Below are 22,921 nucleotides of genomic sequence, written 5' to 3'. Positions count from 1 at the left end.
AATCTGCATGCTTAGTTCAGTGACTCATGTTATACCACATCAAGATCATAGATGAGGAATGTTAAAACATGAAAAAACATTTCAAAGAAAATAAAACAGAACAAATTACTTTTTCCCCAGGAGTACCGAACCAGCTATTTCATCTCCCTTAAGCTTTGTTCTGCCATGTCAACTACTAGACTAAGATTTTCTAAGAGTAAAGACTATTTTTGCTTATTAGTTCCAGAAGATAACATGAAGACTAGCAAAAATTGGATTGCAGGTGATATATTTCCAAGTACTTAGGGAAGAATATATTCAAAGGAATTAACAACAAAATACTCAAGGCATCCAGCCTACCTGGTAACTGCTTCCTTTCCAAAACTTCTTCATCTCTTTGCGCCTCCAAGCAACAAGTGAGCTAGTAATGAGTGTACATGGTACAAGATAGAGAAGGGCAGGTTGTCCCATCTTCATTAATGCCAAGACAATGAAAGTCAACACCATACCAATGGCATATGCTATAAAAAGATATTTATATGTACACAGTCAAGAACAGGTGAATTTTTAAATTGTCACTCATTTAGTAAGCCAGAATTATTATTTTTTTATAAAGTAATATCTTCCTTGTTAATATAATTGAAGAAAAGAGGGACAGTAAGTTGCTCTCTATTTGCAAGCTTTCTCAAAGCAACTGACTACCCTAAAGAATACTCACCTTAAATATGGGCAGGCATATTAAAAAGAGATTATAAAGAGATTCTTGACAACACTGAACCCTTAACTGAAGAAAACTATCTAGTTCTGCCATTTAAAAAAAGCTAGCATGAAGATCAACATTACTGAAATATCTCATGATTTACCTATTGTACAGGAAATGTAGTATACAGAAGATGAACTTGTTTGAACATCAAATCTTCGACAATAAGCAACCAGAAGCCCTTGAAGAAAAAAGAAAAAAAATTAATGAAATATTTTTCTTCCCAATCCTCCAAGCATAAGAAGAAATTATAGTAACACTTCCTATTACTTTGTTATCTTATTCCCATTTATTTCTGGAAAGCCAAGAACCAGTTTAAGAAAACAGTAAGTCTTGAAAAATCGAAGCCATAATGGAAATACGAGCCAAGTGAGCTTGGTATTAAAAGGTTTTGTGTTTTTAAGGAAGCTAATTATATTGTGCTATTTTCAATTTTCTAATGCAGAAAAGTAACAACCTAATTTTAATACCTTTCTTCAATAGGATTTTAATGCTCGCTCTTAGCAAATTTGCCTGCACACTGTTCACGAGATGGTGCTTCGTGCCTGACTTAAGTAATTTGCTCAAGACTCAAACTATGGCAAAATTCAGCTCTTCTGAGAAAGATGAGAAAACTTGATAATACATTTTCCGTTACCTCACCTCTAATTAGGTAGTCTAGGATACAAAAATATTTTGAAGTCACAGAATACTTGCTTTCTGTGAGATTTCAATGAGATTTAATTAATACTGACAACTGGATTTATCTGTGGTACTTGCATTTACACAACACGGTGCAATAGAAAAGCAAAACCCCTTTACTATTTAAGTGTTCTGTAACATACTAAGCTTTCTTATATTGCGGCTTTTGTTGTATTTTGCACTGACAGATCAAGGCAAACTGTTGCATTTGATTTAGTAATTACTTTGTAGAATAAAAGTCAGTTGAGGATCAAACCTAAAATATTTAATCGTAAGTTACAATTGCCACAATTGCCAAGAACATTTGCTCACCTGGGACAATAATGTCTCCAAAACCCAACAATGAAAATGGCATGTCACACAGTGTCGATGCAGAGTATTCAAGTCTAGGCACTCTAATAACCACAGGTAACTGTAAAACAGTATTTCAGAAGCCCACATAAATCTAATCTAAAGCATCCTGGTGTTTTGGATTTTTTGTTTGCTTAAATTAATAAACAGTTTTAATATTATTAATTTATTGTTAATGCAGAACTTCACAAAATAGGTAGAACCTAAAGTAAAAAACAGAAACCAACATAGAGAGTGGATAAAGCTTAGGCAACAGGTAAGCTAGAATTTCAGATTTACAAGTAATATGCACACACCAAAGACAAAATTTAACCATATAATGGGAGTAACAAATCTGGATTATTAACCTAACTATAGAGCATTGATCAATGATATCCAGGCCCTGAAGAGAAATTTGGACAATCAGGTTTTCCCCAAAAGAATAGTCTTTTCAGAGGGAATAATTTAAAAATCCAGTATCTGAAATACAATCCTTACTTTCTCATGGGGAGCTGAGCGTTCAGTAGGGACTTCCACCAAGTTTCCATCATTCTAGGATCAAACCCAAGTCAACAGGTATTTAATATTTAAAAGAAAATAGCAGAAGCTGGCTATATTTTGTGAGAAAGTTATGCTGAAAAGCACACTATGAATTAGCTACGTAGTGTCAGTATTTTTATGTTGCACATGTTAAAACAACTGTTCATACCTTTTCACTGTTTCCAAAAGGACCAGCTGCAACTTCAACCATTATACTTGCCCCATTCTGAAATTAAGGTTATTTTTCAAAAGTCAGTAGTTTAATATACCAAAACATTCATACTACATTTACAAAAACTGCTTGTACCTCATCTTACAATTCAGGATTGGAAAAATCCTGCCTATCAAAAGGAATGCACTAGGATTATACAGTATTGTTTTGCATTAAAAACATGTAGTCCAGCCTAAAATAACCACTAAGAAAAACCCCAAACAACAAATCCACTAGATGTAGCTGGAAGTTTAGATAAAAACATGTCAGCTTTTTCTGCCACAAGCTTTCTGCTTCAGAATAAAAGAAGGTATGCTTGCATACAGTTCATACTACACTGCAAATGAGCGCTGCAGAAAGGACTAGAGCATGTTCCAATATATGGGTGTTAAAAGCAAAAGCAGCAAGAAACCTAGAGGACAGTAATTCTTCATCATCATGCTGTCACACAACTGGGGACAGCTTTTGGCCATGTGATTGCTGAAAATTTAAGTCATTTAACAAAATTTATGGCACCTACACAAACATTACACTCTATGGCCCACACAAGATGAAAATTTAGGCCACTGCTGTCTTAAAAGGGGAAAAAGAAAAGGAAGTCAGCATTTCTGCATCAAGAATACTGAAAACACTAATCTGTTTGACAAAAATACTGCCCCAATGGCCAGACAACATTTTTGGTTTTATTTTAAAGATAAATTCACAGACATACCTTTGTGATAAATGGTGTTATGAAGACAAAAAACACATCATATAGAAGGAGAAGGCCTAGAAGTATCACACAGGACTGGCAAAAAAAGGAAGAAAATATTACCATAGGTTTTCAAGGACTGCCTAGCTAGATTCTGGTACTATTACTGTACCACCATGTTAAAAAAAAAAAAAAAAAAAGAAGAAGAAGAAGAAGAAACACCCCTCCCCACCATGTTTTTATTCTGGCATAACATTTAGAACAGGATTAATTTCTTTAAATAATTATTTAAAATGGTAAAGACTCAAACCTATTTCCTGACACTAAACTTACAGATTCATGGCTTTAGAATACTTTCTTAAGGTAAGCAACTTACAGTACCTTAAAGTTGGGCATTTTCAGTGTTTTAATAAAGTTTAGGCAGAAAGCAACTCCCAAAATATCTTGCAAAATCCAAGCCCACCTAAAAATAAGAACACATTTTACACATTGTTCAAACTACTGCTGGAATCTAAGTGCAATAACAATTTCAGATTTTACTGGAAATAGCAAGATCGCAAAATGGATTTGAAAGCAAGAAATTAGTTTTTAGGAAGTATTGCTACCAAAACCACAAAAATACTAGTTTCAAGATGGTCAGTTTACACTAGCCTCTGATCATAAATAGGTAACTGCTCTTCATCAGCATACCACAGAGAAGATGAGTTGAACAGAGGCCATAACAGGGCCTTGGTGTTCACTTGTATGATTGCTCACTTGATTGGAAGCCCTACTTAACATCTGGCTTAAGATGCTACTTAGGACTGTACTATAATATTTGTGTATTTGTGGTCCTGTGTGTCCACTGGACCATAGGAAGTATAAGTCCTATGGTCCCTATGGTATTTTTGCACTTTTTTGTCTTCTGTGCCAATTATTAGCAATCAAGCTAGTTCTTCCTCATATTCCTATTTTTTTGTAACTTCAAATTACCACAGAGTTCATTTGTATAGCTTTGTTCTCTATAATTCCCATACTTGTTAAACTTCATAATACTTTCATGACTTTTTTGGCATCAGCACTGGAGTTTAGAAGGATGCTATGCTCCAGGATTAGTTACATGATGGGAAGCTCATTAGTGACAATTACTCATTTTACTCTTAAGTCAGAATGCATTGCTTACCTATCTTCATTTCGAAACACTGCCCAGACGACAGCTGCTGCTATGCAGAATACAGCAAGAAAAATAAGCCTCACTTCAATGTTTTTGTTGCAACATGCAATCCTAAAAGAAAATAATTAAATTAAAAAAGAAATCCTGCAACAGCCAAAACACATGCCTGCGCTATCATGGGTCCTTAAGCTGACATGTTGTTCTCATCCTGAGAGCTTCTCCTTTGCCCATTTGTTCCATCCAGACTCAGGTGGCATTATTCTTGCAACTGTAGTACCAGTCCTTCTCTGGGCTGCATTAAAAACATGCCCACAGATAGTAAGCCAAGTTGGGCTTTGATGGCCAGTCCTCATTTTAGCAAATACATCCAGGGAAGGCAGCAACCAGATGAATTTATTTAATCCACTTCTGTCATGTAACAATTATGCCAACAGAACTATGTCAATGAGGGACAGTCATATCATAATTCCTGAAAGGGGTGGTAGTGGGGAAAATTAGTTTTAGGACACATAATACAAGATTTAAAAATGGAATAACTATGTATTGCAAAACTGAGTCAATATCTGTTTCCACTGCCTACTCAATTTTCTGGGACAGTTCTTGAACTGGTATTAACTGACAGAAGTAATGCCTGTCTTGCAGCTTATAGAAAACCTGCTGTCTTTTCTACTTGATCTCTACCTTTGATGGGCTACTGGATCACCTGGCACTAATATCCTGTACTATCCTATGCAAACATCATCCTAGGCTTCCAAGCTTATAAGCATTGTTCTTTTGGGGAAAAGAAACATTTGTTGCATTAAACATTAGGGGTTTTTAAAGTGGAAAATACAGGGGAGAAAAACAGGGACACTCTCATACTCACTAATACCTGCAGGCACTTAAATCTGAGTAGTAAGAGGAGGCTATCTGTACACTGATAACGGACTACCCGGAGTTAGGACTGTAACTGCTAACTTCTAACACAGAGGACATGAGCAATGTGTTGCCTTCGCAAGGAAGTTACAACTTGGGTCTGTCACAGGTACAGTAGAGATTAAAATAAGTGGGGGAAAAAACCCCCGCCTCTATTGCCTATAGCCTAGTACTTGCTCAAAACAGGATCTCATGTGCAGGATTCCCCCTTATGGAGTTCCCTGATGAACAAAGTGAGCACATCCTACAGGCAGTCAGGCTTTTGTAAAACCTAGCTCAGACAGCCAAGCAGAGCGTTTCAAGTTTGATTATAGCAATGCTTTCAAATAAAGGTAATGCAGCAAGTCTCCCACAACGCTATTTTAACTGTTGATTATGCTATAGATACCTTTAATATCTATTAAAGGAGCTTCTAATTTTCTTTTTTAACAATCACACACACACTAAACCATACAAGAAACAATTTGTCAAAGTGTTCTCATTTTTTCACACTACCTTGAGTAGCAACCAGAAAATACCCAAAAGAAACCTTACATTCATAATAATGTAGAGGTGTACTATACCTGCACTGCCCAAAAGGTATTTCTCCTATCAATGCCGCAAGACAGTTGTATAGACTCATTGCAGATGCCAAGCAGAAGACTGATATTATAACATACACTAAATAAGAATGGAAGATAGGAATCAGTGACAAAATACAATAGAAAAAAATTGCAAACAGGAATCAAACACAATGATGTACATTTGATATAAACTGTTAACAGTTATAGCACTGCTCAACACAGTCATTGGAGACTATAGTCAGCTGATTACAGAAAGTGCTGAATTCTGAGCATCTCTGCCATGACAAGAGTTCTCATCAAGGAAAGACCTGAGTTTTGAAATTTTTTAATTGAAAAACCTTTTTTCCCCCCCTCCCTTTAAGAAGAAATATGTCATCTGTTACTGCTTTCACATACTTTTATTTGGTTAAGGCTAAAACCAAAGTGATATTTTACAAACGCCAGTTTTCTCAATTTCTGATAATACTCCTCACTTCAAATTTTGCCTTTAATCACTTTGTCTGCTTATGCATAAAAATTTTAGCATCCCCAAGATCTGACTGATGATTTAGGTGACATTTTAAGACAAGAAACACCCCATGCCTTCAAAAAAAATTCTGCGTAGTTAGGAACCACCTGGTTAGGAAAGAACTCAATATTCCATGTTCTAACTTATAGTATATTGTGTATTCTAACTTATGGTAAGCACCTTGAAATGTGGACAAACAATAAAATCAGTTGTTCTGCTAGTTGGGGTTTGGGGTTTTGGGTGGGGTTTTTTTGGTAGGGAAGGTCTGGCTAGAAAGCAATTCTGATACCTATAAGGAGATTACTGAAAAAAAAAAACAGTCAAGAAAGCTAGATTTTATAGTTGTAACCAAGATCGTGTGCCATTAGGATCTGTTAAGCCTCCAACAGGCAAAACAAGTTTTGCACAACAGGTTCTTCTGAAGTCAGTAAGAAATCAGCTGTTCAGGAAATCTAAAATTTTGAGGCAACAATGCAGAATTAATAATGCCCGAATACTTACGAAAAGAGATACAGAGAACTCCATCACAGAGCTCAGCTTTGCAAGTGGCTTTGTGCTAGAAACACTCCCTCCCTAGTACTTTGGTTACAGAATTGATCTTAACCCCAAGTACTGATATTACAACTTAACATTCAAACACTACAGCAGTGACATATCAAAGTGGGGTTTTTTTTTGGTTACTTGTTTTTAATTAAATGCAGATTTTTCCCTGGGACAGCATGTCATACCATGGTAACAGCTTTTTTACGTCCAAGAAATTTCATATATGTCTGCTCCAAAGGGCACAAAACTAAGGCTTCTTAGCAAAAACCTCCTACGTATTTTCTTGGAACCATTCACATTTCTCCCTCCCCCTAACTAATTTGTTACCCCTCTCCCTTTCTCCTTTAAGAGGCCTCTTTCTTCACTTCTTCCTAAATCTCACCTGAAACACCTCAGAGTAAACAGGGGACATTTCTAACCAAAACCTTTTGATCACATCAAAAGTCTTTTAGTGGGACAAGTTTAGTAAACATAGCAATGCCCATAGCAAAGATAACAAAAGCTAAACAAAATCAGAAGTCAGGATAGTGAAGTTTCTTTTGCAGAAGCAGGAGGTTAACTGGTAACAAATTCTAGGAAAGAGTGAATTTAGGAAGCTTTCAGAATTAAAGTTACATTGTTTGTACCAAAAAGTATAATTTAAAACAGTGTACATTTTCTGGTTGCATGATTTGAGGGCAGGAAAAAAAAAAATAAATCAACCAACAGTTTGGAAACTATATTTTACTGGAATTACATGATTCAAGAACTTAGCTTATTGCTAGTATGCTTGAGTTCATTCTATTATGGTAATGCCATTTTGCCTGGTACTTTAGTTAGGGCACTGCAACCACAAACTCAACATCAATGCAAATACTGAACAAAAACTTTCACTCTAAACACTACTAAGTTATCATTGCCATCCTCCCAAGAACACTGACATACATCAAATATGTTTTTTACTAGTCACCTCTCCTCCATGTTACTCCATTCGAATAAGCACTATCAAGGCAGCCTTTTAAGAGAGCAGAGGAAAGCTTCTCTCTTAAGTAACAACTACATCTTTTCAACCCTCAACTCATGCACGGAGAGAACAATTAAAAAAAATTACATTGTTTTTTGTTAAGATATCTAGCTTTTCAGACTTAGACACCTAATAAGATCATGCAGAAAAGTAAGTCAAACGAAATTATCCATTGTTTCTTACCTAACCATTTGTAGAAGAAATAAAGTAAGACCAGCATGACACAACAGATGACAACAAACAAGATAACTGTCACAGGGGTGAATGTAACATTTTCCTCCTTCTTCCGTCTTGTTTCTCTCTCCCCAGGACTTGCTATTGCTTTCAAATTCTCACTGTTTTAAGAAAACAAATGCATTTACCTCAGATGACAGATTATGAAAATGTTTTACTATGACCAGAATTGTTGGTTATAAAGCATTTAGACTGACAGCATTTCAGTTTAATCCTTCAGATCATTGTTAGACTTAAAAATACAGAAAAATTGTGTGTTTACTGTTTGAATTTGTCTCCATGTTTTAGTAGAGATATGCACTTCTAACCTAGCAGAGATCACAAGATAAAAGAATCTTACCTGCCGTCCTTTCCAATTGTCTGGTGATTGCCAACTTTAAGGAGTACCCCAAATCAAACCCCTGACCCATGTGAGGAAGAGCAGTCCAATATCAAAACTCTTAAACTCCTTTTCAGGATGCATGCACTCAACTCTTATTAGTGCATCACCTCTGATTACAAAATTTCTTGTGCTAAATGTAGTCAATCTGATCAATATGTCTATGATAAATCAAAATAATGGATATTAACACACTTTTAAAACCTCTACTATAGACATTAAGTGTCTGCAAATCCCATTCATGTTAGCAGGATGAAGCTAGCTAACTACCAGTTCTTTTACCCTTACACCTCATAATTAGAGAGTAAGTGAAAGAGAGGGGGTGTAATTGGGGATTTTCACTGGGAGTATGATTTCTCTACATACATACTCCATATTTATACCTCACCATGCAAAATAAGGAGACTTAAATTGTTGTGTTTGTTCTTTGAGCAGATAGCTCTACTACTCTTTAGTACAGACGCTAGTGCAGCTTGCCCATCAGATAGCATGTTCCTGACAAATCCCAGGACCTACCTACAAAATGCTGAATTCAGCACTGAAACCGCTACCTTCAAAAGAAAAACCCACAGGAATAAAGTACTTTGTTAGATGAATCACCTTCTCACTTTGAATAAGCAGCTTTTTAAAAAAAAGCTCACCCTAGTTTTATGAAAGTGCACTTTAAAAAGTTTAATATAATTACATCTAGGTATTTTTCAATATGGGAGACAGCATCACATTTTGTTATTTTAGCATTCAGTGCAGCCACACCCTATAACACTGCAGGGTAAAAAAGAAGCATAATCAGATCCAACCTTTAAAAAAAGAAACACACAACCCCCCTTCTTTAATCTCTTTAAAATCACTAGGTTTGCATAACTAGTGGGAAAGAGGAAGCTGTTGTTATCACATACAATCCATTCCCTGTTGTTCTAGGGAGCAAAGCACTGGAACACCACTGAGATGGGAAACTCTAGGTAGCAACACACACTGGCCCATTCAGCATATGCAGGCATCCAAGAAATACTGCAGAATAATACCATGCTCTGAAAGGCCAGCTATATCCATTTTAACCCCAGACTAAAAACTGTTCTGTACATTGAGTGTGCTTCAGTTCATTAAACAAAGCCACACACCCCTCAAGCACAGTGCAGAAACCCCTACCAGCCCTTGTTTCCCTGCATTTGCCACCTTCTACACTTCTACTCCGTCCCCTTCCTGGCAAAGGGACTCCTGCTGCCTCCTTGCCCCTGCCTAGTCCTAGAGCTGCTATTGCCCTTGCCTCTGTTGCTCCAACAGACATCACACAAAGCTGAAGCAGATAAGCCTGGGTTGGACTTTAACTATCTGAAGCCACCCAGACACAACCAGATCGCATTCCCCAGTGCTCCTAGTGACAGGAATACAGTGCAGAGACATCCCAGAGGGTGCTGGTCAGCCAGCTGGGAGGAAGCAGTTGTACAGATCCCTGCCAAAGCAGACACTACATACAACTAGTATGTACCTCTTGGATCACTGGATTTTAAAGGCATCTTTAAAATACCTAGGGTATTTGGTAATTTGTCAAAATGTTAACTCATTCCTCCTCCCAAGAGCTGCCTTAGCCCTCAGGGACTTTTACAATCTACTAGTCAAAGCTCCTGAAAGATCTATGGTGACTTTTCAAAGGTTGCAGTGCTCAAGCATTTCACGGCAAAGCAGCTTACTGCACCTAGATCTTCTCATTTTTTTTAATTACCAACCTAAAAGAGCATAATTTCTTACTGATCATAGTGACAGTTTTCACAAAATTTGTACTCCACCTAATTTAAGCAGTTCCGTTTAACAAACTTACAGTTCTGCTACTCCACTCCAGTAGCCTCCTAGTGCCACTGTAAACACAGCAATTAGGAAGATGACAACCATACTGCAATCAAACTCTGGCAAAGGTGGTGAATACAGAGTCACATTAACTTCATTTCCAAGCGTCTGAAAAATAACATACAAGTTGGTTCATAAGGACAATAAAGAAAATATATTGCTTATTTTCCAATAAGATGCCCATCATGACTTCCTGCTCTTAACCTACACAATGCTGAGAGCAAGTTTTCAACTTACTGCACAAGACATGCCACATATTTGCCTTGGTCATTGTAAAGAAGCAATGCTTTCCACGCTACCTTTCAGGATGGTCAGGTTTGAAAACAACCCTATTACTACTGCTGTGGAAATACATGGATACCACAAGGCAAAATGGTACTACTTTGCATTCTTTCAACACTTCTGAAAAGTTGTGCCTCTAGCCCAAGTGTGTTTCATCCCCCAAACATACCAAGTACTATCAAAGACATCTGCTCTGCAAGAAAGCCTATGTGAGTCAATCAGCTTTAAATACAAACTCACAGGTCCACCAACATATCAGCAGAGGTCTACCTCTAGCTCCTGAAACCACAAAACTCACAGTTGAGATACAGGCACAATGCTTCAGACAGGACACAGTGAAAACTCAAGGTGACAGAAAGTTAGTAAACAGCAGCTTTATACGAACATGATTTGAGATGGATTCAAAAGAAAAGAAAGCAATTTCACACTACTTTAAAAATTTAAGACCAAAGTAAAAAAAAAAAAAAAAATATCAGCTGAAGAACACTGAAGATGATGGGAAGGAACATGGAGATATAACTGATACCAAATTGTACAAAAATCTTGAAAGCAAAGCCAAGATATTTCCATTTGACTGAAAGGTGAGACTTCAGAAACAAAGAAAGGATAATAATTTGACAGGAAATGAAAGGTGGTAGGAAAGAAAGGTTTGCTGTTGTAGTCAAAGTCAGTCAAGGCATCTAAACCAATCCTGCAGTGAACATACGACTTCAGAGATGTAGCAGTAAAACAGATTTGTTAACAGCCTGCATGTAGGATACAGGCAGGAGAGGAGATGAACGTACCAGACAGGTTTGGCTACAGGAAGATCAAACTGGCAGTGGAGAGACTGAATGGGAAGCTGTGTTGTGTAGTGGAATACACTGGCCATGTGTGAAGAAAGCTGATTCATTTCAGCATCTGAATTATCTAATTACAGATACTAACCTTACTGCAGGCTAAAGAAGTCAGAATAATTCCTCTGCCTGAAGTTATGGAAGTTCAGAAAACAAGAAAGTAAATTAAATTCTAGTGAAACATTGCAGTTGTATGAAGTGGAACATAACATTAGAAAAAGGAAAAAAGAAACGTATTCAAATTACAGCATCCTGTACGTAAAACAAAACAAAACCCCAAACCAAAACACAGACAGATACAAAAAAAGAGCCAAAAAACCCCCAGAAACCTCAAAGCTAATATATTTTTAGTATTCAATTCCAACACGTCTTAATCCAGTTTTCCCTTTAGGTTTCATAAACCTTATTAAGTATAATTCACATTAGAACCTAGAGTGATTGTTTCCTTTTGTTCCTATGGTTCTGCTCTTCACTAAAAACTTGCAGAGTCTCAGCTTCCACCACAGGGAGCACTAGAACCAAATACATCACATCAGGTAACTCTGCAAGAGAGCTGTCCACTTACTGGAAGGTTTGTAACACTCTGCTATCACTATCAGGACTCGTACTATACCTGACTCGAATGGTGAAAGCTAACAGAAATTAAGTCTTCTAACAAAAAGTAGAAAGAATGCTTATACAAACTAGCTGCCCTCAGACTGGTGCTGTCTCTTGTAAATAAAAGGAGAAAGTTAGAAGCCTTGAAAAGATTAAAACAGAAATACAACTGTAGTAGGAAGACTACAATGGCTGCCAGCTTCTAAACAGCACGTGCCATTCAAAACAACAGCTGCCAGTGACATGACAGAAGGCTTTGGCAAAAACTACATCAGAACTAGGAAAAGATCGCTTGTAGTCTAGGCTGTGTTCCTCACTACTTTCATGACTCACATTCCAAGACAAAACTGAATTCTTTGATTCAACAGCACTATGAGACATCACCTGGCACACTACTAGCGAAGTTACTTTGGTGGATTATACGGAAGTGATTCTACATGACACCACTCCAAGCAGCACTAGGCAATAAAGTGGTGCTGAGAAGATTCAGAACAACTTAGGGATCTAATCTTGCCCTAGCTCCCTTTCATGTTAGTAGGGCATATCTTAAACCACTCAACTAAGCAAACACCACTTGTCTTACTTGAAGAAACAAATTTGAAGACAGAGGACAACCTGAACCAAAACACAGTATTCATCAAGACTACAGCAGATTGAGGATAGTCATCACAAACCTTCAGTCATGTCAGTGCTTGGCAAGAACCAATCTTTAATGGGAACAGACAGTAAACAACCAAAGTCCTATACATCTAGGCACTGTTTCAGTTTGCATACTTACCGAAGACAACCTCCCATGGCAGCTCTGAAGATTAAGAGCAGAAATGGTGAAGTGAGCTTGCAAATTCAATCCAAGAAGCTAAGACTACACAGGTCAGCACTAGCCTCTGCTATTCACAGAAAAACATGTGCAGTGCAACTCCTGCCTAGCAAAGCTATTTAACACCAAATAAAAAACAAAACAACAATAACAATAGAAGAGGCCACACTGAAGAAAAGATACTATTTTCTTTAAAACCCTCTGCAATATTCTGTATCCTAACATTACATGTCAAGGAAAACAAACTCCAAATACCCCCAAAACAAACTCCCCTGCATATAAAGTGTAGGAGATACCACAACTAACGCATTTTAATGACAAACGCTTGGCATCTCACTGTGAACTCATCAGCAGAAACTCAAACTATACTGCCTAACTGCTCTGTAACAGATGATCACTCTCTTTTACAGCATGACAGCATCATCTGGCAAAGACAAAAAAACCCTCACACCTTCCTCAAGATCCAACCTGATAAGGTACTGCTTGCCTGAAAGATATGCCAGTAGGTACAAGTTCAACTGTTCTACCGTCTGTGCTAAAGGAACAGCTCGATCAGGCTATAGCTCCTGACGTATGTCAGGCATCTGCAATTGCATACAAGTCTACTGGAAGGCTGCTTATCTTGTTTACCAGCAAGACTTCTAAGATTACCCTCCCTCCAGTTAGGTATTACGTTTCCCATTCTTCGTTTTCTAATTAATCATTCTCTCAAATTAACCTGAATTAGGAAGACTAGGACTTCCATGACTTAATATCCATCCTCTCCCATGAAACTGAAAGCAGTATCTATGCACATTCAAATCACACAGACATCCAGATCTGACCTGAAATTATTTCATCTATTTGTCCAAAAACTTAAGTTTATACAAACCATTACATGTTGAAGTTTATTACTTACCAGCTGCATATCTACTATGTCATTGTATCTTATAAGAGCAACTGGAAGAGTTACATCTTCAAAATCAGTCTTGTTATTTGAAAGAGGAGACTAAAAGAGAAAGTGTCAGTGATAAGTATATTGAGCCTATTTGCAAAAAAGGTTAGATCCCCAAAAGCAGATTATCCTTTAAATGCCAGTATACGTGTAGGGAAAAAAAAGTGCTCATTCATCACCTTTTGCAAAAGATTAATGAAGACAGATGTACTTAAATCAAAGCAGGTGATATACCAACACATCTGGATTCATAAAGTTCTTGTGTTTTTATAGTATTACAAGGGATAATCAAAACTGGTTTTATTCTCTATGCTTTTAAAACAAGATTAACTTTTCATGATAAACACACAAATTCATAAATTGCAAAATTTGTACATGCATACTGCAGCTGTAAGAACAAAAAAGCAACAGAAGTACCTGTAAAGGTACCTAAAAATGCCTTTTTTAATTTCCAATTTTGGATTACATTTTCCTAGCTTATTTTTGTCATGTGTGTCTAAATCAGTATCACCTAAGGTTACAGGGAGTTCAGAGTACACTCAAATTAGGGAATGACAAAGACAAGCATTTGCATTCAGAAACATGATTAAAGATACAAGGAGCAGATTAAAAATACAATTCAGCTGTAGATACTTTTAGATGACATAACACAGCATTGCACAGAGCTAACTTGGAACCACCCTCTGTCTCAGGAACAGCAGTCACCAACGCAGCACTCTGTGGGGAAGGTTAATGACTCATGCTGGAATCCCACACATTGCCAGGGTCCTCTGCTGTTGGGGTTTCCCTCAGCTAACCCTGCACAACACTGCATTGGACCAAATAGGTAAGACGCTATTTCACTACAGAAGAAAACTATAAGTTGTAACTTACCAGCCTAGGTTTACTGGCAATCAACAGCATTTTAGCACCCAAACTTTGTGCAATTCTTGCTTTCTCCAAAGAAGTGCAGTTTCCTCTCATCACTACAACTGCTTTGTCCTTCATTAAGCCAGAAGGAACTTCAGAAGAACTGCAAAGTACTGTAGAAGTCAGGTTTTCCAGAGGCCTGGAAGTCTGCAGAGAGAAATAGAACATGATAAAAGTACAAAATTTGATACTGCAAACTCATCTAGAAGACTACTATGCTCCCTAATTTGAGGTTTGCAAGAAAGCGGTGCAACAGAAGGGAATCATTAATTCAGGAATATAAAATCAGAGCAGCAGTTTCTGCAGCCTGCAATACTGAGAGACATTTAGAGCAGCGTATAGCGGAAATATCTGGCTGTTTCTAAATGCAATTTCACAGCAGTTGTTGCTGTAATTTAAATGTAAGAAACTGGTTATATAGTAAAATCACTGCTTGTAGTTCTGGGGAATCCAGAGTACACTCTGTGATATTTCCAGGCTTCACAAGCCAAAAGAACACTGAAGGATACAACATAACCAGAGTTCTGAAGTATAATACTTGTTCAAAAACAGTTGGTGAGGCTGATAACATATTACTTGTTACACAAGAATAAAACAAAACAAAAAACCCAACTTGTATCCTTATTTCTAAGTTCAATTTCATATTGACAATTATTTTTAAATTATCGTCAGTTTTCTTTGGTCAAGACATTCCAGTGGCCAAAGTAGCACAGCAAAGATATTTGGGGCAGACAAATGATTTTTACTCTGTTTTGCAGTGAGTTAACCTGCTAATGAATGACAGGAGGGAAAAGAGAGAAGAGTGCCTTGATCACTTCCAAACACAAAGTATTTCCTGTTTATATGAAGAGTGCCTAAAGAACATTTGTTTATGCTTCACACCCTAGTTTGGCTCAAAGAAATACACTCAAAAGATACAGCATGATGATACATTCCAGATAATCTCCTATTCCACCACATTTTCAAGACAATTAAACAGAAGATCAAACTGATGAACCAACATAAGAAATCTATTTCACAAGTTTACAACATTTTTGTCAACAAATAAACAGAAGTTTCACACCCAAATCTAAAACTTAGACATACTGATAACACCTGAAGAAAAAAATTAACAATATCAGATGAGTATGTAAACATATTTCAAACCGATTCTAAGCACAGAGAGAGCATCATCTTTGTAAACTTTAGAAGCTGACTTTCTAAAGTATAGAAATATTTGCTACAGATATTTGGGGGAGGAACATGACCCAAAAAGGTAAATATTCATTGTAGCACCTATTTAACTCAAGATTTTGAAGACCACTTATAGCTGACCCAAATTCATTCTGCATTCTAGTTCTCTTAGGCAGTACGATTATAAACTACTTACAGCATTGTCCAGGCTCTTTGGAAGAGATATCCAATTAGAATTGTAAATTATGCAGTAATCCTTCGTTACTGGTGGTACACCACTTCCAGAAGCATGCAAAATCCCCTCATCTGCAGTTACCTGCAATAAACCAGGGTGTTCTGAACTAAACAAAGTTCAGAATATCAGTATACAGGCATTCTTCTAAAAAGCTGTTAGGAAGAGAAAGAGCTGTTAGAAGAAAAGGAATGTATTCAATTAATTATTTTATATAATGATTGAGTCCATGAGAGATGGGTAGCTTGAGAGCAAGATGGAAAACTAGTAAGAATCTAGTTACTGTATAATGCTGCTTATTCTTATTTCAAATACAATGTACTTGTTACATGTACAGTTCATGTCACCAAATAGAATCCCATCAAGAAACCCAGGCAAATTATTTCAGAATCTTTATTCTGTACTTTCCAAAAGTGTAAAATTTTACACAGAAAGCAATTAAAACAGTATATGGAAAAGTGGATTAAAGTCTTTCCCTCCTTGCAGAATCTAGAATTTCCCCTACTAATAAAGGTATTATATGGCAATTCCTAGAATATTTTTTATCAAATAACTGTAAACACAAAGAGATCAACTAAATCTCTTAAGAAGAACTTGCGTAGTTAAGGAAATACTGGTGTCTCTTAAGAGTACCCTCAGAGTGCCTCACGTATTACAATTTCTGTTATTTACCAATACATATGAATTTTAAAACTTCTGGTAATTTTAGGGATATATACTTCTCCACAAGCATTAATATATAATAAAGGCCAGGTATCTAAGTAGATAAATGAACAGACTAAGGATTAGATGTAGCTACAGCTGCAAAGTAGCGAAAACAAGTAAGTATCATTTGTATCTCAAAGAAGTGTCACCTTAAGAAAACTGGGAGATGATCCCATTTTGACTTTTTCTTGAGAGAAACTGACCTCAATATTAGGAAGTATGAATAGATTAAAAAAAATTAAATCCTGTTGTAAATTCCAGGTTTGTCTGAAAGAACATTGATATATTAAGCTAGAAGTAGGCATGCGTAAGGGGGGAAAGCCCCAATATTTGTCAAATATACAATGCTAATCATTAACAGTGCTATAGAGGCATTTTTCCTCAGGCTAGTGTATCAATATTCTGCAGCGAGAACTACAGAGAAAAGAAAAACATGTGACAATATTGTTTCAGAGGTTTACGTCTGCCTGGTCTGAATAGCAAAAAACCTTCTTCAGAGGAATCCATTATATTGGCCATAGCACATGAACATCCGATGGGAGAACTGTGTCAAAGGGCCTGAGCACATTAACCGTTTAACATATAACAGTTCTTCAGCTGTCAGGTAAAATAGGTTGTTTCATGATTTATGATCAGCACAAAAGTTATCAAGCTTCCCTCTTAAGTGCACTCACCTAGAAGTACAAACGAATGGCAAATTAAAAGCAATAAAGACTTCCAAAAGGTGTAAACCCCCGATGTTTCCATCCATTAAAAGCTCTTTCTGCTTCACAAAGTAGAATAGTAAGTGTTTTCTGGGTTCCAGGAAATCAAGTGTTAATGCTACACAAGTGTAAGTCTACCTAGAAGAAGTGACTACTTGCTTGATAGGCAGGTTTTGTTTGGCAAGCTTCCCTTCTCTGGGGATGAATCAGGGAACAATTCTTTCTCGTGAGGTGGGGGGAGGGAGGACCAGAGCATGACGTTTACCCTCACGTATTCACTGCTGAGCTCTAAAGACAGCATTTGGAAGTCAAAAATTAAGAGAAATGGTACATGCTACACCTCACTTGGAACACCCCCACCGAAATCCTGTTGCATCCACCTGAACTTTTATTATTTTCCAATTGCTTCAGTATCCTTCTTTCACAACAGACAAGGGCTACCAGTTTGGGTACATGACCTTGCAGTCAGCTGTGCCACTGAAGCGTACAAAACAAATCTTACTCTCAGCATATGTGCAAAGTAAAAATTTCTTACTGAGCACATTTTCAATCTTGTTACTTAAGTAGAAGACTAAGAGTGTCCCCACAAAACTGCTCCTGAAAAGATTCACCTGCTTCTATAGGCTGACTTGATGCAGCATAAAAATGTTCCCATGTGGAGAAGAGGGGCGACAGCTGTCCCTACGTAAAGGGACATCATCCCCTGCTTTCACTTCAGGTTCAAACAATTGCCAATGGCCTCTCGCCTTCAAACAAATTTCTTCCTATTTTTGACAGATGATTCCCTCATTATATTTCCTTCCTTTACCACCTTTAAACTTTTATTGTATAATTCCTTATCTTTGATAGAGAAGACAACATCTCTTAATCCTTATTTTTCCTAACATGTCCCTGTCACTGCAGGTATATAACCTTGGGCTGACTGTTAAGCTTTGGAGTACACCAGTAACCCCACCACCTAGAATACTGGAAGTTGTATGAACCAGTGGACACAGAGACCAAACCGAGCCTATATTTACAATACCCATCACATTTAGCATCTAGATAAGACACAGAAGAAACACAAAGCTACAGAACAGGGAGAAGGTATTTTGTACGTAGCAAGTAACAACATAAACCTCACAGAAACCTAAAAAGGTAGGAAAAAACCATGAACAGAACAAGCATTGTTTCATAGTTCTGCCAGCATCCCTGTGACACACACGCAAACCGTCCCTCCCTCCGGACACTGCAACCCAGGGGAACCAGTGCGTGTGCCCAGAGAGCAACAGTGGTCCTTCCCTGAAAACCTAGTACCTTCCCGAGAGCTAACTCCACATGCTGTTAGTCTCAGGATACTGTTCTTGAGGCTGAATGGCCTGGTCTAAAACTCACCACTACTACACCTGCATTTGTAGAGAAAAGGAGGAGGCAGGACACAGGGCTTGGAGTCTTACAGAAGGGCAGAAGCCCCTTCCCCTGTCAACAGCAGCAAACCACTGGGTTAAGGAGCAAAGGTACTCTTCAGAAAATCCCAACACAATTAACAACAGCTACATGAGGACTCACAAACAGCAAGGGAGCACTTCGTAGCTACTTCACCCCAAAAAATTCTCAAGGCATTAACAAACTGCGCTGTGCACCTGTACTCTGCATCCTGTCTTACCAAAACAAGGTAAAAATTATGTTAAAAACAAGCAAACAAACAAGAAAACCCCAACAACAAAACTACTTGGTGGAGCAGCATTTAATGCAGATATGCCCCTCACACTGCTTCAGCAGATCACAGAGGTTTCTGGCTTCCCCATTTCACTACTTGTATTGGGTTTGTGTGGCAAGGTTTTGGTAGCAGCGGGGTAGTTACAGGGGTGGCTTCTGTGAGAAGCTGCTAGAAGCTTCCCCTATGTCCCATGGAGCCAATACCAGCTGGCTCCAAGACAGACTCACCACTAGCCAAGGCCAAGCCCATCAGCAATAGTTGTAGCGCCTCTGTGATAACATATTTAAGAAGGGGAAAAAAGTTGCAGTGGGCACAGAAACGGCAGCTGGAGAGAGGAGTGAGAACATGTAAGAGAAACAACCCTGACACCAAGGTCAGTGAAGAAGGAGGGGAGGAGATGCTCCAGGCACCAGAGCAGAGATTCCCCTGCAGCCTGTGGTGAAGACCATGGTGATGCAGGCTGTCCCCCTGCAGCCCAGGGAGGTCCACGGCGGACCAGATATCCACCTGCAGCCCAGGGAGGACCCCACACCAGAGCAGGTGGGTGCCTGAAGGAAGCTGTGACCCCGTAGGAAGCCTGCGCTGGAGCAGGCTCCCGGCGGGACCTGTGCACCTGTGGAGAGAGGAGCCCACGCTGGAGCAGGTTTTCTGGCAGGACTTGTGACCCTGCAGGGGACCCACGCTGGAGCAGTGTGCTCCTGAAGGAATGCATGCCATGAAAGGGACCCATGCTGGAGCAGTTCATGAAGAACTGCAGCCTGTGGGAAGGACTCACGTTGGAGAAGTTCATGGAGGACTGTCTCCTGTGAGAGGGACCCCATGCTGGAGCAGGGGAAGAGTGTGAGGAGTCCTCCCCTGAGGATGAAGGAGCAGCAAAACAATGTGTGATGAACTGATTGTAACCCCCACTCCCCATCCTCCTGCGCCACTGGCGGGGTGTAGGTAGAGAATCTGGGAGTGAAGCTGTGCCTGGGAAGAAGGGAGGGGTGGGGGGAAGGTTTTTTAAAGATTTGGTTTTATTTCTCATTACCCTGCTCTGGTTGATTGGCAATAAATTAAGTCGAGTCTGTTTTGCCTGTGACAGTAATTTGTTGAGTAATCTCTTCCCGTCATTATCTCGATCCACGAGCCCTTTGTTTTATTTTCTCTCCCCTGTCCAGCTGAGGAGGGGAGTGATAGAGGGGCTTTGGTGGGCGCCTGGCCCCCAGGCAGGGGCAACCCACCACACTACTCCATTAGGCAGAAAGCAATCTACCAGATTTCCACAGCAATATACACCTGTGCCCAGAGAGAAGCTGCAAAGTTGTCCCACACAGGAACCAAAACGGCACTTAAGATGAACATGCCAAAAGCCAACACCTACACACACCACGAGCTTTCCCCCTTCCCCAGCACCCTAATTTAAATACCCCTACAAACAACATCAGCGAGCACGGGGGAGAGAGAGTAGGGACTTGGGGGGGGAAGGGGGGCAGTGGGGGGGAACCGAGGGTCCTTGCTCAAGGCAAGCCCCAAACCGCCCCGGAGGCGTTTGGCGGCGGGGGCGAGAGCTACGCGGACCGGAGCCTGCCCGCGGCGGTCGGGGTCCTCCAGGGAACGGTGGAACCGGGGGCTAAGGAGGACAGAGGAAACCCCTCGGCCTGCTCCCCAGAGCAGGAGGAGGAGGGGGAGCGGCGGGCGGCCCCACTGCCACCCCGCACTCGTCCGGCCCGCCACAAGCGGCGCGGCGCGGCCCAGGCCCGCCCGGGAGCCGGGCCCCGGCGCCTCGGGCAGCGCAGCGCAGCCCCTTACCGGCGGGAGCAGCAGGCCCCACAGCGCGGCCCACAGCAGCCCGGCGGCCCTCATCATCGTCGTCCGCCGCCGCCCGCTGCTCGGGGAAAGGGCCTGGGCTGGGCTCGGGCTCCCCACGCCCGCCACCGAGCCTTCCGCTGCCGCCGGCTCCCGGACAGCCGCCACTTCCTCTTCCGCCCGCGGCCGACGGGGGCGGCCCCCGGGCAGCCGCGGCCCGCCCTTCGCCTCGGCCGCGGGGGCGCCCGGCCCCGGCCGCAGGGCGGGGCTCGGGGCGGGGCGGGGCCGGGCCGGGCCGGGCCGGGCCGGGGGGGGGGGACGAGCCGGCCGCCCCGGGACCGCGAGGCCGCGCCCGGGCGGAGCGGTGTGTGGCGGCCCACGCGTGCGCCTGCTGCTGCCGGCCGGGCTGACCCCCGCGGCTCTTCGTGCCCTGTGGTTCTCCGGGTGGTCAACAGCCGTCATCAGCCTGGGGGGGGGGTGTGTGTGGGGGGTGTCCACCTAGCAGCTCCACGAGGCGCGGGTTTTAGGTGCTTAAATGCCACCCGAAACCCTTCACGGCCATTACGAGGGAAAGGAAAGGGTCGGGTTTGCCCCGCGTCTCCCGAGACAAAGAGCAACAAGTGCGGGAAACGGCAGAACATGACCCGTGACAAAAGGCTGAGGGAGTGGCGTTGTTGGCGCTTACAAAAAAAAAAAAAAAAAAAAAAAAAAATCACTTCAGGGATGTGGTCCAGGCTCCGAGAGCGTTGGAAGGGCTGGGATACGCTCGGTGTGAGAGCCAGCAATGACCTGCAGGAAGGAGACGGACGATGCGGCTCCGTGATTTACCAGCTAAGTTGTGCAACATCTTTCGCCAGAGGTTTCCGAGCAGGCCGGGGCCTGCCTCGGGCCGAGCGCGCACAGGGAAGTGAGCGGAAGAGGCAAAGATAAGAAAAATAATTGTAGAAAGGAGGGGATGTGGCCGTGAGCAAGATGGCGGCGGCATGAGGGAAGAGCCGAGCTGTGGTCCAGCGTTAGTAAATCCAAGCCGTAAGTGGGTAACCCGCTTGCTTGAGTTGCTCACGAACTAAGTGGCCATTAGTTATTACTGCTGAGGAAGGACGTTCCTGCACGCGTGGTTTCCCCTCTGTGTGACTTTAAGGACAAAGCCGTGTAAAACATCTACAGGGAACATTCCCCGCTGCGTTGTGGTGAATTTTCAGTAAGCTGTTATGTTGCTGTGAAAATCTGAGTAACATCTACATACCTGTAAATAAGTAGTGTTTTGATCAATACACATATTTTGATGATGACAGGCAAGCTTTTTTTTTCCCCCCCAGTGACAATCTGCAATAGCAACAGAACAGGCTTATGCATCGTGGAGACTTGCTAGGCCGCAAAATCTTGTCTAACAATTCAATGTGCTTAAACAGTGAAAGAAAATGGCACACCATGACACAGCTAATAATTCATATTCCATGCAGAACTGGTATTCAAAAAAAACGGCTAGTACATTGTCCATCTGTGTGTTTATTTTGGTGCTGTTGTCAGAGTAACCATGACACTTTACGCCGACTACTCTCTCTTCTTCTGAATCTAACAAGATCTGGATGACAGATTACTTCAATAAATCTGCCAATTCTATGAACTGTAAAGAGCTAAGTGTATGTACATGACAGTGTATTTCGGGCATGGAAGAAGTGTTTTATTTGAATTGCAAATGCGTAGCTGCTCACGGGATCAGATTCCCTACCAAATACTAACCCCTCTCCTTGCATTTCCCAGGAAAGCACAGCAGTTTTTATTCTGTCTGCAGCTGGAAAAAAAAAAAAATGGGTCGAGGAGAAATACTAGAAGTATAATTTCCTTTAAATAAAAGGAAATTGCTCTCCCAAAAAGTGTGTGTTTGGTTTGATCTCCCCTGCCTTGATGCA

The 22,921-nt window shown here is 40.5% G+C and overlaps 1 protein-coding gene across 5 annotated transcripts in view; it reads right to left on the bottom strand.

Moving 5' to 3' along the window:
- The window catches only part of SPPL2A (signal peptide peptidase like 2A), a 30,484-nt gene extending 9,296 nt beyond the window's left edge, over positions 1-21,188 (bottom strand). For 2 of the 5 annotated variants that reach the window (XM_049812339.1, XM_049812338.1), the window contains exons 1-15: positions 21,012-21,188; positions 16,077-16,196; positions 14,672-14,854; positions 13,763-13,852; positions 10,307-10,440; positions 8,061-8,212; positions 5,824-5,920; positions 4,355-4,456; positions 3,574-3,655; positions 3,214-3,288; positions 2,460-2,516; positions 2,249-2,302; positions 1,733-1,832; positions 843-920; positions 340-500 (exon numbers count right to left, since the gene is read on the bottom strand). In XM_049812339.1, coding sequence (XP_049668296.1) covers positions 340-500; positions 843-920; positions 1,733-1,832; positions 2,249-2,302; positions 2,460-2,516; positions 3,214-3,288; positions 3,574-3,655; positions 4,355-4,456; positions 5,824-5,920; positions 8,061-8,212; positions 10,307-10,440; positions 13,763-13,852; positions 14,672-14,854; positions 16,077-16,196; positions 21,012-21,068 — 1,542 coding nt within the window. In that variant the 5' untranslated portion in view covers positions 21,069-21,188. Of the gene's footprint in view, positions 1-339; positions 501-842; positions 921-1,732; positions 1,833-2,248; positions 2,303-2,459; positions 2,517-3,213; positions 3,289-3,573; positions 3,656-4,354; positions 4,457-5,823; positions 5,921-8,060; positions 8,213-10,306; positions 10,441-13,762; positions 13,853-14,671; positions 14,855-16,076; positions 16,268-21,011 lie in introns of all 5 variants that reach the window. The other 3 variants (XM_049812341.1, XM_049812340.1, XM_049812342.1) reach the window with 2 other exon arrangements.
- Between the last annotated feature and the right edge of the window lie 1,733 nt (positions 21,189-22,921).

The sequence above is a fragment of the Accipiter gentilis genome, chromosome 10, assembly GCF_929443795.1.
Source record: "Accipiter gentilis chromosome 10, bAccGen1.1, whole genome shotgun sequence".
In the NCBI taxonomy this organism is placed as follows: Eukaryota; Metazoa; Chordata; class Aves; order Accipitriformes; family Accipitridae; genus Astur; species Astur gentilis.
Note: the sequence above shows the minus strand (reverse complement) of the source record. Positions and strands in the feature narration are given on the sequence as shown.